Below are 20,474 nucleotides of genomic sequence, written 5' to 3'. Positions count from 1 at the left end.
AGAACAGAACTACCATACGATCCAGCTACTTCACTGCTGAGTATTTATCCAAAGAACAGGAAAACATGAATGCATAAAGATATGCACCCTATGTTCATTGTAGCATTATTCACAATACCCAATACTTGGAAACAACCTGGTGCCCATCAAGGGACAAATGGATAAAGAAGAAGTGGTATATGTACAAGATGGAATAGTTCTCAACCTTAATAAAGGATGAAATCTGGCCATCTGTGACAACATGGATAGAGCTTGAGATTATTATGTGAAGTGAAATAAGTCAGAGGGAGAAAGTCAAATACCATATGATCTCACTTATAAATAGAAGATAAAAACAACAACAAACAGACACATAGAGACAGAGATTGGATTGGTGATTACCAGAGGGGAAGAGGGAAGGCAGGAGGGTGAAAGGGGTGATCAGGTACATATGTGTGGTGATGGATTGTAATTAGTCTTTGGTGTAATTACATGATATAATCTGCACAGAAATTGAAATACAATGATGTAAATTTGTATAATGTTACAAAACAAAGTTACCGTAATTTTAAAAAAAAAAGAAGAGAAGGAAGATAGTTTAGAAAAAAAGGTATCAGAATTAGAAAGGAAGAAGTAAAACTGTCTCTATTTGCAGATGACGTACTTTTATACATAGAAAATCCTAAAGACTTGAGAAAAAAATTGTTAGATTTAATCAATGAATTCAGTAATGTTACAGGAAAAATAACATACAAAAATCAATAGCATTTCTATACACTAACAATAAATTTTCTGAAAAAGAAATTGATCTCATTTACAATAGCATCAAAAACAAAAAATTACTTAGGAATAAATTTAATCCAGGAAGTAAAACACCTCTAATCTGAAAACTACAAGACATTGACTAAAAAAAATTCAAAGACATAAATAAATTAAAACATATCCCATGTTCATGGGTTGGAAAAATTAACATTGTTAAAATGTCAATACTAACAAAAGCCATCTGTAGATACAATGCAATTCCTATTAAGATTCCAGTGGCATGTTTTACAGAAGTAGAAAAAACTCTCCTAAAATTTATATGGAACCACAAAAGACCTTGAATACCAAAGGAATCCTGAAAAAGAAGAACAAAGCAGGAGGTATCACACTCCCAGATTTCAAGCTATACTATAAAGCTATAGCAATCAAAACAGTATGGTACTGGAATAAAAACAGATAAATGGACCAATAGAACAGAAGAGAGCCAAGAAATAAACTCAAGCATATATGTCAACTAATATTTGACAAGGGAGCCAGGAATACTCAATGGAGAAAAGACAGTCTCTTTAATAAATGGTGCTGAAATACTTGGATATTCACATATAAAAGAATGAAACTGGACCCCTATCTTATACTACTCACAAAAAAATAACTTGAAATGGATTAAAGATTTAAATGTAAGACTCAAAATCATGAACCTCCTCCAAGGAAACATAGGAATAAAGCTCCTTGATGTGATCCTTGGAAATAATTTTTTGGATATGATACCTAAAGCACAAGCAACAAAATCAAAAATAAACAAGTGGAACTAATTAAAAAGTTTTTGTACAGCAAAAGAAACCATCCATCAAAAAAGTGAAAAACAACCTACAGAACGGGAAAAAATATTTGCAAATCACATATCTAATAGATTAATATTGAAAATATATAAAGAACTCATACAACTCAATAGGAAAAAAACAAATAACCCAATTACAAAAGGCACAGATAACCTGAACAGACATTTTTTCCAGAGAATATATATGAAAAGCCAACAGCTACATTGAAAAGATGCTCAACATCACTAGTCATTAGGGAAACGCAAATTAAAACCACAATGAGATATCACTTCACACATGTTAGAATGGCCATCATCAAAAAAACAAGAGATAAAAAATCCTAGTGTGGATGTGGAGAAAAGGGGCCCCTTGTGCACTGTTGGTGGAATTGTAAATTGGTACAGCTACTATGGAAAATAGAAAGGAGGACACACAAAAATATGATCCAGCAATTGCACTTCCAGGAATATATCCAAAAGAAACAAAAACACCAAGCTGAAAAGATATATTCACCCCATGTTCATAGCAGCATTATTTACAATCGCCAAAACATGGATAAAACCTAAGTGTTCATCAACAGATAAAGAAGTTATAGTGTGTGCGTGTGTGTGTGTGTATATATATATATATATATATGGTATATATGCAATGGAATGTTATTCAGCCATAAAAAAATGAGGAAATCCTATAATTTGCAACGACATGGATGGACCTTGAAGGCATTATGCTAAATGAAACAAGTCAGAGAGAAAAAAACAAATACTATATGATCTCACTTATATGTAGAATCTAAAAAAGACAAACAAAACTCATAGAAAAAGAGAACAGACATGTGGTTGCCAGAGGCAGAGGACAGAGAAACAGGAATTGGAGGAAGGTGGTCAAAAGGTACAAATTTTCAGTTATAAGACAAATAAGTTCCAGGGTTGTAACAACTTAATGACTATAGTTAACACTGCTGTATGATATACAGGAAAGTTGTTAAGAGAGTAAATCCTAAGAATTCTCATCAGAAGGAGAAAATTTTTTTTTCTTCTTTTCTTTATATCGTATCCATACGAGATGATGGATGTTAGCCGAACCTATTGCAACAATCATATCACAATATACATAAATCAAACCATCATGCTGTATGCCGTAAACTCAGACAGTGATGTATGTCAATTATTTCTCAAACAGGGAAAAAAAATTAAAAGCTTCTGTTCTGAGAACAGAAGACAACATCAAGAGAATTAAAAGACAAGCCACAGACTGGGAGAAAATATCCTCAAAACACACATCTGATAAAGGACCATTATCCAAAATATACAAAGAACTCTTAAGACTGAACAATAAGAAAACAAACACCGAATTTAAAAATGGGTCAAAGACACCTCACTAAAGAAGATATACATATTACAAATAAGGATGTGAAAAGATACTCCACACCATATGTCATCAAGGAAAGGCAAATTAAAACAACGAGATACCACTGCACACCTACTAGAATGGCCAAAATCCAGAACACTGACAACACCAAATTCTAGTGAGGATATGGAGCAACAGGAACTCTTATTCATTGCTGGTGGTAACGCAAAATGGTACAACCACTTTGGAAGACAGTTTGGAGGTTTCTTACTTAACTAAACATACTTCTACCATATTGTCCAGCAATCACGTTCCTCAGTATCTACCCAAAGGAGCTGTAAACTTACATCCACACAAAATCTGCGTACAGATGTTTGTAAGACCTTAATATATAATTGTCAAAACCTGGAAATAACCAAGATGTCCTTCAGCAGGTGAACAGAAAAGTAAACTGTGGTACATCCACACAGTGGAATATATTTTATTCAGTGCTAAAAAAGAAATGAGCTATTAAGCCATGAAAAGACAAGGAGGAATCTTAATTGCATATTACCACATGAAAGAAGACGATCTGAAAAGGCTGCATATGGTATGATTTCAACTGTATGATATTCCAGAAAAGGCAAAACTATGGAGACAGTAAAAAGATCAGTGGTTACTGGAGCAGGGAGAAGGGGTGTAGGCATGGGGGATGAATAGGCATAGCATAAAGAATTTTTAGGGCAGTGAAAATACTTTTTATGATATTATAATGATGAATATGTCATTATACTTTTGTCCAAACTCATAGAAGGCTCAACACCAAGAGTAAACTCTAAGACAAACTATGAACTTTGTGTGATTATGATGTATCAATCTAGGTTCACCCTTGGTAAAAAAGTACAATTCTGGAGAATGACATTAATACCAGGGGACAGTATGTACATGTGGAGAGAGAGGGTGTATGGAAAATCTCTATATCTTCATCTTGACTTTATTGTAGACCTAAAATTTCTCCAAAAAAACAAAATCATTAGCAAAAATTAAAAATAATTTTAAAATTTTTAAAATAAAAAGAATTTCAAAAGCAATAGAAACTGTGCAGAAGAGAAGGTTATGAGTTTTTATTTGGGGCATGCTGAGGTGGAGACACTTTCCACATGTTTTGAGTATATGAGCCTAATTAGAAGGCAGCTAGAGAAAAAGTTTTGGCAATTGTCAGCCTAGGTAACAAGACCATGGATCTAGAAACAAAATAAAATAAAATCCAACAAAATTACAATACTAAAGTAACTAGAATCTCCTGACAATACCTTATTAATCCTTTTCTTAAAGATTCCACTCACTGCACATAACGGTCATCATAGCCAGGGGCAAGAAAGGAACAGAGCCTTGGGAGACTCTTAGCATTATATCCACTTTCCATTAGGAATATTCTAGGCTTCTGAGGATGAGCTGTGAAGATTCAGGCATAGGGCAATATTCCTTGTAAAGGCAAGTAATATTTATTTTTAGTTTTCCATTACGTGATTATCATAAAGTCAAAATGAATGGAACAGTTTACCTTACTTATTTTCAAAAGGAATGTAAAGATAGAAAAGTTTAAAAAAAATAAAAGAACGCTATTCCATGAGTAAAATAACAATACCCGCTGTTACAAGATATGACTGAAATATTGCAGGATAGAGGATATGGATATGCAAACTAGAGGAAAGTTAAGGCAACAAACTCAAGAACGATGTGTCCATGTGGTTGCTAAAATTTCTGCAAGGAATAACTCATAGTCTCACCTTTGCCAAATCAGTGTTTTTTGTTTGTTTGTTTGTCAAAGATAAAGCAGAAGCCTTGCTTTAAGGCAGCAAAATTCACACAGCAAAATTATGTGTTAAAAACTGAAAAGGCACAAAGTGATATAGTATTAAAAATAAATTTCACTAAAATTAAAGGAAAGTTTTCATGAAAGAATTATTGTAGAAAAGCAATCATTTATTATGACAAACATTGTAAAAGAGACTATACGAAAACAGTTTATTTGAAAAGTCAATGAATCATAAGTCGTAAGTCTAGAAGAAAACAAAATGTCCTTTCTTATTGACAGCTGACATACTCATTAACTTGCTAGATTTACTATAAACTTTATTATTAGGTATTCTCTGTAAAGGCTCCATGGAGTAAAAAGGAGTTGCCTGACAAAGAAGAGACGACTATTTGAACATTACATTATACTTTCCCTATGTTTCAGATAGGATGTTTAACGTATTTTAGTTTTTACTCCTTACAAATTAACTTGCACTGAATTTAATGAAATTCAATATAAATTCCATTTTACTCTAGTTAAATCTCACTAAACAAATTATTTGGTTTTTTTCCTGCATAGTAGTATATGCACATCAAATACACTTTTTGTGTGTGTTTTACTTCACAAAGAACGTTTTCATTAATAATTTAGTAAACTTAAAAAAAAAGGCAAACTAGTAAATATATAGAGAAGTGACAGACACACAATCTTTCTGCAAAATATAAAGAAAATAAAGGGAATACAATTTGATAGGTATATATTTTAAAATATTTAAATACTTTTGGGAACCAAATTAATAATTATATTCTACATATAAGAACAACAACCTCCATAAGAGAGACAATCATTATAAACAAGTACTGATTTCACTTCTTTTGCCTACCGAAAGCACACACATTTCATTTTTTATGTTAGTTTGGTTAAAAGTATGCAATAAAATTTTCACATTATACTTATAATAGGCACTCTTCCTTGAACTAAAAATCAGGAAACATGGTCAGACAAAGGATTTTTATGTCATTTTAAAGTATAAAGGGAAATCTGGTTTAGGTAATTAAACATTGAAATATTGATATTTCCAGGTAATTTTGTTGGTTTACATATGATAATAGTGTTAATCAGGACTTTACAATGAAACTTCTAATTATTAAGATGGCAGCTTAATTATTAAGGCAGTTACAAAATTCAGAATAATTACTGGAACAACTTTGGTTACCAAGTTAGCGTTTAAGAAAAAAAATCTTGACCTAAGTTCACTAAACAAATTAATGAGTCATAAATATCCACATTATAAGAGGATTCTTAATGATAGGATCATTGACATAAATGCTTTATGAGATTCTCTAAATTTTTTATATCTTATATTCCATCAAGCAGTCTACCAAACAACCTGTATTTATCATAATTTAAAATAAAAGGACCACTTTTATGAGAAAAATATTTATATGCTTACAGAAATTCATTTAAATTATCACTTGAAATTGATTTTGTTTATAAAATTTATCAAAGTAGCATTAAAAATAAATTTTAATAATACAAAATTATATCACATTAATAGATTAATGTTTATTTACTGAGGAAAGAAAGAAACCTCATTAAGTGCCTATTATGTCCAGACACTATGATACTTTATATATACTATCCTATTTTAATTCATATCACAATCAGATAAAGCTGGCATCATTAAAATCACTCCACAGATGGCAAAAGTGATTCTCAGAGTTGTTCACAATGGTTCAGAGTGAGGGCTTTGGAGTCAGGCTTTCAGGAATAGAATCCTGGTTCTGCCACTTAAGTCACTGTGACCTCAAGCAAGTTATTCCATTTTTCTCTCCCTCATCAGCAGAACAGGATTAGATAAGATAATACAATTACAAACAGTGACTGGCACATAGTAAGTACTCAGTAAACACTGTGTGCTACCACTACATGCCCACAGACATCCCCAACACCTAAGAGCAGAGAGTACGAACAGAACACCGGTTTGAGCCTTAATCTGTCTCACACAAGAACTCCTGCCCATTGCACCACAGTCTCTAAGGAGAACTACTTAGTGTAGTTTTCGTTGTTTGATTATACAAAACGCTATTTTATCTTGTGCCAGAAAGTACATGTTTTTTTAAAGCAAATTCTTCCTAAGTCACTGAGAGAGGAAGATTTTTGTTTTGTTTTGCGTCACATATAAAATTTATTAACACATGTTCTTAAAAAAAAAAGGAGAGTGGGCCAAATTTAAGGACACGTCATTTGCAGTCAATATATATGATCATCCAAATCAAAGTAAAACGAAATTTCTAATTTATTGAGTCATTCTTAGACACAAAATATGAAAGATATGATTACTTCAAGATTGGAGTTATACTTCTTAAGATAATTTATTAATCATTTATTCATTCTTTTAGTCATTAAATTATTTCTGTAATGTCTAGTGAAAGGCAATTTATTTAATTATTGCTTATCATCTAGTCCAATATAAAATAATAAAATAGTTTTAGTCCCCGAGGAATGAGAAAACATCCAAATAGCTTTCATCACTTGGCAGAATTACTCAAGGTGGCCACAGTACTTGAAAATCAATATGAATAGGATGATATCACAACAGTAAGTAAATATTGGTCTAATTTACTTATTCAAAAACAGATCACATCAAAAATACTGTATGTGTTGTCACAATATTTATCTACTCCTTCTGTTGATTAAATTTTGTGCCATGATAAAAGCTAACCACACCTTAAAAGGCAATAAAAAGTGTTACTCCTGGAGATTTAAATATTAAAGTGGTAGCTATAAAAAAATCCAAAACTCAGCTGAAGAAAAATCATCTTAAAGCTTCTAGGCTTTCTATGACTTGGTATTAGCTTCAAAACTTGAGTTAACACATTCCTCAATTTTAAGCCACTGTATCTAGAAAATGAGGAAATAATTCAAAACCAGTTTTCATCGATACAACTGCAATTCAAAATGTAAGTTCTACTTGATTACTTAAGTCATTCTCTATTGTAAATAACATCATTGGTAGAAGGAAGTTCAAATATAAAGTAACATGGCACCTATTATAAAAACCAATTTCTCTAAGATTGATGATATATAATATTTTTTAATATACAACTGTAGTATTAAGAGAAAATCTTGATCACCCAGCCCATTGTCATTATAATAACAAAAACTAGCACGTACTGAGTGCTTAATATGTCAAGCTCTACATTTTACAGCATTTAATCTAAATAACCCAGTGAGCTATTATTATTCCAATTTTGTAATAGTGGAAACTGAAGCACAAACTAAAACACCCAAGGTTGCACTAATAATAAATAGTAAACTCAGGATTTGAACCCAAGTCTAAGGCTATAATATGTAGCCTTCATGATAAAGCAAAGCCCCAAAATTCTCCTGCACAAATAAAGCCTATTTTTTAAAGGCTCCAGAAAATAAGATTATTCCTTCAATAAATAATTTCAATACTAAAGTGCCCTATATAGAACAAAACTCATCAAGGTTTATAACAATGGTATACTACTGCCAACAGACATAAGGCTTACAGAAACAGTAAAAAGTTTCATAAAAAGGGAATATTGAGTAGAGGAAAGTACACGGAAATGAAAATGCTTCAGCTTGAAACACAGAAGGAAGAGACATAACCTATTTTAGTGTGTAGCTCAATTTCCCCAAAAAGTAATTAAGAATTAGATAATACAGATCTTCCTCGACTTATGATCGGTTATGTCCCAATAAACCCATCCTAACTTTAAAATATCATAAGTCAAAATGCATTTAATACACTTAACCTACCAAATATCATAGCTTAGCCTAGACTACTTTACATGTGCTTAAAACACTTATGTTTAGCTACAGTTGGGCAAAATTATCTAATACAAAGCCTCTTTTATAAGAAAGTGTTAAATATCTCATGTAATTTATTGAATACTGTACTGAAAGTGAAAAACAGAAAGATTGTATGGGTAAAAATGGTTCTAAGTGTATCAGTGTGGCTAACTGGGAACTGCCCAGCATCACGAGAGAGTATTGTACCGCATATCATTAGTCCAGCAAAAGACCAAAATTCAAAATCAAAGTATAACTTCTACTGAAAGTGTATCACTTTCGCATCATCGTAAAGGTGAAAAATCCTAAGTCAAAACATTGTAAGTCAGGAATCATCTGCACTGCAATTTTCGTCATGTATTTATTATGCAAACAAATTTTCAAAAAAAGTGCATATCAAATTTTCTCTGGAAGATTTAAAAATTTCATATAGATTCTCAATCATCTAGCACAATTTAATATTGATTAAAAATAAAACGATATATCCCATTTCAAGATCTCATTCATCCATAGGAATTTATGATATACCTGTAAAACAAAACATTCTATCAACCCTTGCCCTATACCTAAGACTGTGTTCTTCAAATAGAAGGAGAAATCCATTTAACAATGTGCCTTTAACATTACAAAAACAAAAAGACTGTATCACTGATGCACACACTTGTCTATAAGGTCCCCTTCAAAACTTTAAATAACGCAAGTCTGTATTACTGATATACACAATTGTCCACAAAAGAGCCAACCTCAGACATCAAGGGCTGTGAAACATTTAATGAAAAATATTAGATAAGAATCAAAATAGCACATAATTGAATCATAGGGCAGCCTGGAATTGGGTATGTATTATTATCATTAACGAGGAGAGTCATACCTTTCTTATTATGTTTGCTATTGGCTGTAAACTAAGAACATATCCACTACTGAAAAAGCTGAAGTTATTTATTACAGGGAAAAATTAGGATGAATGATATAAAAAAATTAAAAACAAACAAGTCAAAATGAAAATCAGAATGCTGACCCCTCAAACTGTCTTTTATTTACATGATGAAATAAATATAATTTAAATATCAAAATATAATATAAACAGTAAAATGAGTTTTGAAGACAGGCAATGAAAAATAACCACGTGCCTTGGATGAATGGACCAGATAATCTGTTAAACATGATTTTAACACTAAGATTTTATAAGGCTATTCATAATGATATAAATTATTGTGATACTTTTAGTTGGAGCATTTCAAACTGTATAGTCTTTCTAAATTTTCTTTACAAAGCAACAAATTTCATTTCATGTTAAAATAATTATGGATTTAATATTAATTCATAAGGAATATTTAAATTACACATAGAGTTTTCTACTGGCTACTTTAACTTCTTTTCACAGCACTTATTAGGGTTTTAAACTATTGATCATAGTGTGTACTGGTTCACTAAGATGATAGCAAAATATTTTGAATTTAAATCCAGAACTGGGATTTAAAGTTTCAGTTTTCCACTAGGCTGATCTGCCTCCCAATGAAATTATTTAAGATCTCATAGCAAACTAGTATCACAGCAGGGCATGACCTCAGGATCCCTTTTCACTTCAAAACTCCAATCGTTTTTACACTATATTGATATAAAAGAAAGCATGACCCATACATGGGAGCTGAATTTTGTAAACATACAGGTCACATTTATACTTTACATAAAGATGGTCCCAACACAGGGACATTATTATTAGTAATACTAAAAGAGAAGTTTGTTAATAACTAATTTAGATAATAATATGACAAAATCGTGTTACATTTCAATAGACTTTAAATTTTTCCCATTTTAGCTTCATTCACTAGTTTTTCTATCAATTCAAAATTGGATAACCCATGGAGAATTTCACGTATATGTATAAACACTAATGAAACATTCCTAGATTATCATTGGAGTAAAAATTAATGTTACCTAAATAACTTTCCTTTTAAATTCTCCAAGCATAGCAAAATACAGAGTCAAACAGCTGTTAAAATTCACATTTAACTTCTTAAATATATGATTCTAAGATATAACATTAAATCAGTTTGTTGCATGAGGTACTTTTTAATAAAAAGGAAGGAAGCTACAAAAATTTAACATGAAATCAATCTTATTAGGAGATATTTAATTTTCATGTAAACATGGATATGCCACTTGTTAGATTTGGGTTCTCAAACATAAGATATATATATATATAAAAAAGCTAGTATTAATTAATATTGTGCTACTTTTATGATAATAGCATTATAAAATAACACCAGTACTTAAGATATAAATTATGTAACTGTTATTAAATACTATTCTTCCAAATAAACTTTACCCTAGTAATTTTCTTTAACCTGACAGGACAATCCAAACCATGAGTATTTGCAAAGGATAAGGTCAGGACTAACATTCTTTCTCAACTGCATATTATAATCACTATGCTATATCTGCTAAGAATTTTTTATTTATTATCAAGGAAGTCACTCCTTTATGGTAATGAAAATCTAAGAGTCAGGTTTTCTTATACTGTATAAATATATATCTGCCTTAGTCCTAAAGAAAATCTCATTAGCACTTCAAGGATAAAAACCAAATATCATAATACATTTACACAGCACTCAGTATACCATGCATAATCTAAGTGTGAAAAACCATCAGAAATTTCACATTCAAAGAGAACTTACCAGACAGTTGTTTCCACTTGACTGTCATTGAGCTGCCGATTGTCCAGTTGGGCAAAAAGTGGGAAAAGCACTTGAATCCCTCCAATTGAATGAATTGCACTATGAATTGAATGTGTTACTATAGCTTTCACATCCTATGTTCAAAAATAAAAATGTTTATTAAATTTCTACAGCATAATGTTATCACTATTCCCTTGTTCCAAATAACTTTGTAAGAGAATTAAATGAGAGAGACATTTTAAAAGCCCTCAATTATAAAATTTCTGATACACATATAAAATAAAAATTAAAATATCTTGGCTAATCACTTTTAAATCTGAAATTCTTAAGTTGAGAGATTTTTACACTAAAAGTAAGAAGCTATAAGTCAAAAGATATTCTAAAATAAGAAATACTATTAACAAATTTAAATAGAGGTAATTTTTATGTTACAGAACAATACTAATATGTTCTTAAAGCAAAGTACGTTTTTATTTCTGCCTGTTCAGCCAATCAATTTGTTTTATTTCAAACAATATAGAACATGCATGTTAAGAGAAATGACAGATTTCCTACTAAGGAGAGAAGTCCAAGGTAAAGTATATTGCCAAAATAAAGGAAAGCAACAAAAATATCATTCAAATATCTAGAAAAGCAAACAGCAATTGTAGATTTACAGATGAGCAATGTTTAATATGTAAAATACAGACATTTGTTAATGCTGATGAAAACTAACCTACTATTCACTCACCTGGAGCATTAGAGCGTGTGGGGAATGCACAAAAATCGATGCATTTTCCTTTGGTGATGATTCCAGGCATAGCTGAGCATCAGTGGCCTTAGCATTATACGTAAATGCAATACTACTTGCAAGTTTCCCATCATACAGAACTTGTTTATGATGTTCTGCCAAATGAATATCACTCTCGGATTTAAACTTAAAGGTGCTCTGAAAAAATAAAACTAAATTAAACACTCTTTTTAAATGTAACATACTAAAACTCTAAATTGTTAAAGCAAAGAAACATTTAAGATAATAAACAATTTATTGTGACCTTTCCATGTGTCAGGCTCTTGTCATAGCATTATATTATTTTGTCATTATCACTTCAGGGCTATCACTTCAGTTCAGCTAAATTTTATTAAGATAAACGTAGTCATATCTTAACATTCACATTTTTATTGTTTTTGATATTTAAAAAATAATTTTATTAGAAAAAATATAAAGCCAAATGATATTAAGTGTAAATAGGATTTTGCTTTAATACTTTATAACATAAATTTAATTTTTCTTGTTGACATTTTCAAAAGTATTTATATAAGTAAATATTGCCTGGCACATGAATTACTTATATAGAAAAACGACTATCATTTGAGACTATAAAAAATGTTTATATGCAAAAATATTTATGTCTTTACTATAAAAAGGATATCAACATATTGAATGTCAATGCTACTGGACAAAAGTATCACAATAGCCATGCTAAACACAGAAGAGAAGTTCATTAAAACATGCTACCAGTTTATATGAAGGAAAAGAAATAAAGATGTACCAGCTGTAATAAGAAAGGTATTGAAAGAAATGCTTAAAATTTCTCTGCAGATCTGAACTTGACAATGAAAAATAATATTTAACCTTTCCAACAATCATATGACATCAGTATTATTATTATTTTTAATTTGCAACTCTGAAAACCAAATTTGAGAGAAATTAAGATCTAGAAGGGATGGTGCTATGACAAAATGCCAAGTCTTCTGACTCATAGTAAATATTAACAGATTAATAGTGAAGTGATCTGGATTATAATCCAGACTCTGCCATTAATTATCTCTTATTTAGGGTCAAACAAATCAATTAACTAACACGTCTCCAATTTCCTCACTGTAATGTTATAGTAAGATTAAACGAAATGTTCCACACTCAAGTTCTTACAGGAAGCAAATACACAAGCATATAAGTGAAGAGGGCCAAGTAAGGACTTCAAACTAGAGAGAACACGTCCTGTCTATAAGTGATCCCTAGTGCTCAGCTCAAGTAATCATTGTACCATGTTGAAAAATTCCATATTTTTCAAAAGAAACATGAAATCTGGATTTTCATTTAAAATCACTAATTTTTAACTTAATCCAAATATTTTAAACCATCGTGCAGATCAAGCATTTCAGGCCAAATTTAGTCAGTTTTCTACTTCTGGGCTAGTATCTAAAGAGCCTTTCTAACTTGAATCTGAATGCAAACAGTTACTATTAGGCATATGCCAAGATAAGAGCTGCATGGATAATCAAAAATTTGTGTACATTTGGTTATGGATGGAACTTTTTACTTTTAAATGTAAGTATGCTTATATATTTCAATATTAGAAATAAGCTAACAAAATCACACTATTTGGGATCAGAACTTTTGTTCTCTTCTTAATTAAATGGAATGCAGATCATTATCTCCCACCTCAAAGTTTCAAAATTTAATCTTTTTTTATAACTCACAGACTCACTTCCCAAGCTAGAGGTAAGAGTTAGATTTAAAATACGTCCTGGTTTAAAGAAAGATTCTACTTCTGTCCTTAACGTACTAAAGAATAGGTGACAATTACAATAGAAAATTGAAACAAAGAATTAAAAAAAAATTTGAATAAAATTATGTTAACTATATTAGATAGTAATAATGGCAATGTAAAACACACCTAACTACCTTCTTCACTGGTTGCCTTGGTATTGTAAATAAACACTTTAATATGTATTTCAGTAAGATCAGAAATACTCCAAATGTTTAATATTTGTATTTCTAACCCATTTTAAAGTAAAATTGCACAAATATGCTAGATTTTGACTTATCTTGAAGAGTACTCATCAAAAGCAGAATTAAGTATTTTGGAAGAGTAAAACATAGGAGTTAATTTGTAGAAATAAAATTATTTAACTGAGAGAACTTGGAGAAGAGTATAAAGGACAATGTAGACACCGGAGAAGCAGACCAAATAAGAAAGAGGAAAGACTATAGGAGATGGATGAGCCAAGGGCAGAGGTGGAGGTTAATCAAACAGAGCTGTGCTGCCTCCTTATGCTGATGATATTATACAAAGAAAGGCAATGTGTAAATGATGGGAATAGCAATTGGAGGACATGCAACATGTGCTCTATCTAGTTGTTACATTTTCAGGATTTTCTGGATTTGACACTAAAAGCAAAAGCAACAAAAGCAAAAATAAACAAGTGGGACTACATCTATCTAAAACGCTTCTGCAGAGCAAAGAAAACCATCAGCAAAATAAAAAGGCAACCTACTGAATAGGAGAAAATATTTGCAGATCATATATTTAATAAGGGATTAATACCAAAATATATTTAAAAAGTCATAAAACTCAATAGCAAAAAACCAAATAACCTGATTAAAATATGGGCAGAGGATCTAAATAGACATTTTTCTGAAGAAGACATACAGATGGCCAGTAGGTACACGGAAAGGTGCTCAACATCACCAGTCATCCGGGAAACGCAAACCAAAACCGCAATGAAATATCACCTCACACCTGTTAGAACAGCTATTATCAAAAATAAAAGAGACAACAAGTATTGGAGAGAAGGTGGAGGGAACCCTCGTGCACCCTTGGTGGGAAAGTAAATTCGTACAGCCACAATGGAAAAAGAGCATGGAGATTCCTAAAAAGATTTATAACAAAACTACCATATGATCCGGTAATTTGACTTCTGGATATTTATCCAAAGAAAAAGAAAACACTAACTCAAAAATATATATGCACCCCCTTATTCACTGCAGCATTATGTGTAATAGCCAAAATATGGAACCAACCTAAGTGTCCATCAACGGATGAATGGATAAAGAAAACGTGGTGGAGATATATATACATACACAGACACACACACACACACAGTGGTATGTTCTTTAGTCATAAAAAAAGAAAGAAATCTTGTCCTTTGTAACAACATGGATCTTGGGGACATTATGCTAAGTGAAATAAGTCAGACAGAGAAAGATAAACAGCGTTATGATCTCAGTTATATGTAAAACCTAAAAAAAAAAGACCTGAACTCATACATACAGAGAACAGATGGATGGCTGCCAGCAATGGGGCATGGGGGAAAGCAAAATGGGTAAAGGAGCTCAAAAGGCAGAAACTTCCAGTTATAGATAAATCACGGGCATTTGTAATATACAGCGTGGTGACTATAGTTAATAATACTGTATTGTATATTTGAAAGCTGCTAGAAGAGTAGATATTACAAGTTCTCATCACAGGAAAACAATTTTCTAACTATAGATGGTGTTGGATGTTAACCAGACTTACTGTGGTGATCATTCACAATATATACAAATATTGAATATTTATGTTGTATACCTTAAACTAATACAATGTTATGTGTCAATTATATCTCAATAAAATTGGGGGGAAAAGCTTTAAAATTTTTTTTAAAAATATTGTACTGTCAGTTCTGTACAGGACAATACAAATGACCCACAACTTAACAATGGTTCAACTTAGGAGTTTTCAACTTCATGATGGTGTAAAAGCTCTACACATTCAGTAGAAATCGTAGTTCGAATTCTGAACTTTGATCTTCTCCTGAGCTAGAAATATGTAGTATGATACTCTCTTGTGACACTGGACAGCAGCAGCGAGCCACAGCTCCCAGTCAGCCATGAGATCATGAGAGTAAAAACCAGATACACTTATAACCATTTTGTATCCATATAACCATCCTGTTTTTCACTTTCAGTACAGTATTCAAACATGAGATATTCAACACTTTACTATAAAACAGGCTTTGTGTTAGATGATTTTTCCCAACTGTAGTTTAATGTAAGTGTTCTGAGCATGTTTAAGGTAGGCCAGGCTAAGCCATGGTGCTTGGCAGGTTAGGTGTATTAAATGCATTTTTGACTTACAATATTTTCAACTTACAATGGGTTTAGCAGGAAGTGACCCCACCACAAGTCAAGGAAGATCTGTAGTTAAAAGCATTAGTTTTGAGCCAGATCTGATGGCCTAGTGGTTAAAGTTTGGCACTCTCTGTTTTGGTGGCCCAGGTTCACTTCCTGGGCATGGAACCACATCACTTTGTCAGTAGCCATCGTGTGGTAGTGGCTCACATACAAGAAACAGGACATGCAACTAGAATATACAACTCCGTACTGGGGTTTTGGGAAGGAAAAAAAAAGAGGAAGACTGGCAATAGACGTTAGCTCAAGGCAAATCTTTCTCGGGAAAAAATAAATAAATAAATAAAAGCATTAGCTTTAAAACCAGTTAGACTCGAGTTTGCATCTCAACTGTACGACCTACTAGATGTGTATCCATCCACAAGTTATTTACCTCTCATCTGTTACACACCTAACACATAAAATAGAACACTTTGAACAATACCTGGTTCTTTAAAGCAACTCACAACAGTAGCTGCTATTATTACTACCTCCTTTTCTACATAATATTATACAAACATTTTTCTGTGTTAAAATTTTTTTCATAAACGTTACTCATAACATTGACCATAAATTTTACGGAATGGCATATTGCACTTATGATAGTAGACATCCAGACATCTGTGACATAGTGGCTAATGAGGCAAAGCCTCACTGAGTAGTACCCTAATCACCCAAACTAAAATTACTTAATTTCAGTAAATATGAGAAAATGGGCCAGAACACTGCTAAACTCAACAAAACTAAGTTTATCTAATTGCTACAAGAGCAGAGGCACTTTATTTTCTAATACTAATCTCTAAAAACTTCACCAATGTCAGGAATACAGCCATTTTCCATTGAATTTATGTAAGAATAACATTTATATGACAATATCTATTGCTCTTCTCAGACTCACTATGTGACAAGTGTTGCTAATATTAACATGGCAATGACATTGCAATAGTCAATAAATCATATTTCCTGATCTATAATTAAGAGAATGTTGCCACCTGTACATGGTACAAATTTCCCTTCAAAATGAATAAACAATCCATCTGAATTCATTAAAAAAATATACATTTCAAAACTTCTCTAGGAAAATACATAAATAGGATCAATCTATTCCCCTGCTACAAATTTTTGAGAATTCTACAAGAATGGAAATCCAAATTCACTATTTTGATATTCAAGGTCTTCGATAACTTGGTTTCAACCCATTAGAATCATCCTCACATTCCACCATAAATCACTCTGCCTACTTCGTATTCTACCATGAAGCCATGGCTGACTGTGGATCAATCCATAAGCACATCCTGTACTCCCTTGCCCTCTGTCTAACATTCTTATCATCACGTCCTGCTCACCTTCTGAAATTTATTTATTTTTCAAGAACCCTAAAAAACTTCCATTTTTTACAAGGAGTTCCTAAATCCTCTGTATCTGGAATTAATCATCCTTCCATAAAACTTTAATAGTACTTACATTATACTCCCTAAATGGTACACATATCAACTTTTAATTATAAACATTTAACGACATAATTATTCCTATAAAGAGAGTATCAGTTTAATCATTTTTAATGTCCAAAGTTTAGAACAGCCCCTTGAATATAATAAATATTGATATATTGTTGAATTTTATTCAATGGCATGCCCTACAATCATTACTACCACCCCTTAACAAGCAAGAGTGTAGAAGAAAGAAAAGATTATGGTCACAGGCATGCCAACAAATGGCAAACGGATTAGAATAGAAAATTTCAATGCATGAAGTGAAGTTAGTACTTCAACATAGTGGAAAATGATTAAACCACTCAAATCTTTAAAAGTTGCCATAATGCCATATATCAAATTAGTAGAACTGCCAAGTACCAGCACTATAAACACTGCAATATTTAAAATACTAAACAAGAGAAACACATCACTGATGAAAACCAATATCAAAGAGACAATGATAAAAGATACACTCTACGGAATGATTTGATTGGAAATATGTGTGAATAATTATAATCTAGTAGAGGAAAACCCTGAAATTTCTATACCACGACTGACATTCATTTGTACAATAATTACTGAGCATCTGAGGATATGGGTATAACCCACTGTCACTTGGCCAACAAAGTCTCAAAGTCTTAAAGCACTGTGTGACCTCTGGGACCTCGCTATTGCTACTGGTAACAACTGCTTTCTGCCAAGGCTCATGGTGTCTCAGACTGTAAATGTGCAGCTCTGCCCTTGGCAAAAGACCCACAATGAACCCTCACAAAGACTTCTGCCCGTATCCCAACAACTTGCTCCTTTTCAGCACCCCCTCCCACAAGTTCCACCTGTTTCAGCAGCTCTGAATCCTGACCTCAACATCCTCAGCTCAGCAGGATCACCCTGCTATGCCTCGCCTCCACCTTCTTGTGCCTCACTAAAAATACTGACCCCAGCCAGAGAGTTGGGGTGACTATCGAACTCATCTTCAATGTTCTCCTACTCTCAAGGATCTGAGGCTGTGCTATGTATATTGAAATGTGTCTAAAAATGGATAGTTTTGTATATTTTGCTGATTTTTAGTTATTTACAGTGGCAGGGCACATCCAGTACTAGTTACTCTATTATGGACAAAATCAGAGGACAGGTTGAAAGCTTTTAAAATTAATTAGTTAAGCAAGAAAGTTTGTAATTGGATAGCACATTTTAAAAGATTTTCTGCAAATTCTAATTTTCATCCCCATAGGAAAAACAAAGCAGTTAAAGAGTACCAATGGATCAAAACAAAAACAAAAAATCACAGTATTTTCAGTTCAATGAACCTATGAGATGTAATCAAGGGAAGCAGATTGTTCCCCACCAAAAGAAACAAAGATCACTTAATCTTTAAGGATTTCAAATTAATCTTAGAAGCTTCATGAGCCTGACTGAGCTAGTTTTAATGCTATCTTCTCTATGAAGCATTTCTCAGTTTCCCAATGAGAGCCCTTCTCCAGGATCCCATAAGACTTAGTGCTCACAGATTATATCCTGATCATAACATTCAATAAACTTGACTTTTTTGCTTTTTCTATGTCTTTCTCCCTTATTTGGTTGTCAGCTCTTTAAAGGTAATTTACAGTTTTGCATCTTTCATAATGCCTATAATAGCACTCTGTGCACAGAAATGCTTTAATACATGTTCTCTGAATTGTAAAGTTGTATGAAGAAATTCATCCTAATGGAAGCATTTTAGTTGTTTCTCTAGTCATTTTAAAACTACATTTAAATGACTTTTCCATATTCAGGGAAAATTCATAAATTTAGAATAAAATTATCCATTCCTAACTCTTAAGATTAAAAATATACCACCCTATTTCATCTTCTGTGATTTTGGTCTTCCTTCAGGACTCAATTCAATCATAAATCTCACTTTCTACTGTTGCCAAAACCCACTGTTTTTCAGTTTTAGTTTATTTAAATATTTTTCTTTGGCTTTTTTTAAAGGGGCTGGGCCCCTTCATTTATTGCATGTATAAGAGTTGGCTGTTTTGAGAAACACAGCAACCGTTAAGTATAAATACAAAATCACTAATGTTCTTTGTCCTAGACTGAACTTCCAAGCAATAAAATTTTTTGAGCTGAAAGTCTTATACTAATATTTACAGATATCATTTACTTTTTTTATCTTCAATGAATTTAAGTAAAAAGTCCTGCAAAACACAAAAGATAGGACTCTCTTTGACTGATGGTCACTAGCCTTTAAAAACAATTAGTCTAAAAAAGTTCATTGATTCTTCCTACCCTTTATTTTCCGGACGGAGGCTATTATAACTATGATGCTTAAGAACTCGGAAAACTTGCTTTCTGAAAATATTGACTGAATAAAATACTGAAAATTGTACTGTAAAACACTGTAATTAGCTTCTCCATGTCTGCATTTTAACACTGCTGAAATATACGTGCATTCCGTTGTCTGGAACAAAACCTTTACTTTCATTTTGTTCTTATTGCTTACAGTGTAATCAACAACTTCTAATATTTTCTCTTGAAAGTTATAAAATCTTTTTAGGGAAATGTAATGTAAGATGTCTAATAAAATCTATTCTTATTTGGAAAAATATTGGTCTTGATTTTTTCAGTCCATGATACAAAGTCCATAATTACCTCCTTTGTTTTGTGGGAGTCAAAGAAATTCACATCATAATTGATTAAATCTAACAATTTCAGATTTAAAAAAATTTTTTGATGCAACTTAAGTGACTGTCAACATCGAATCTGTTATATAAATACCATTTTCTTATCTTTACCCAATTGTGGTATTTATATTAATTTTGAGTCTTAAAAATTATATATTAAGGTATAATAAGCATATTTGTACATAAAAATTAATATTTATTTATTGAATTATTCCTTTGAGAAGGACTTCCAGAAGGA

General features: G+C 31.9%; 1 protein-coding gene across 13 annotated transcripts in view; it reads right to left on the bottom strand.

The window, feature by feature from the left end:
* Positions 1-20,474, bottom strand: part of NBEA (neurobeachin) — a 671,041-nt gene that overhangs the window by 562,470 nt on the left and 88,097 nt on the right. For all 13 annotated transcript variants that reach the window (XM_070578754.1, XM_070578744.1, XM_070578745.1 and 10 more), the window contains 2 exons: positions 11,914-12,111; positions 11,184-11,317 (listed from right to left, as the gene is read on the bottom strand). In XM_070578754.1, coding sequence (XP_070434855.1) covers positions 11,184-11,317; positions 11,914-12,111 — 332 coding nt within the window. The remainder of the gene's footprint in view (positions 1-11,183; positions 11,318-11,913; positions 12,112-20,474) is intronic.

The sequence above is a fragment of the Equus przewalskii genome, chromosome 16 (genome assembly GCF_037783145.1).
Source record: "Equus przewalskii isolate Varuska chromosome 16, EquPr2, whole genome shotgun sequence".
Classification (NCBI taxonomy): domain Eukaryota; kingdom Metazoa; phylum Chordata; class Mammalia; order Perissodactyla; family Equidae; genus Equus; species Equus przewalskii.
Note: the sequence above shows the minus strand (reverse complement) of the source record. Positions and strands in the feature narration are given on the sequence as shown.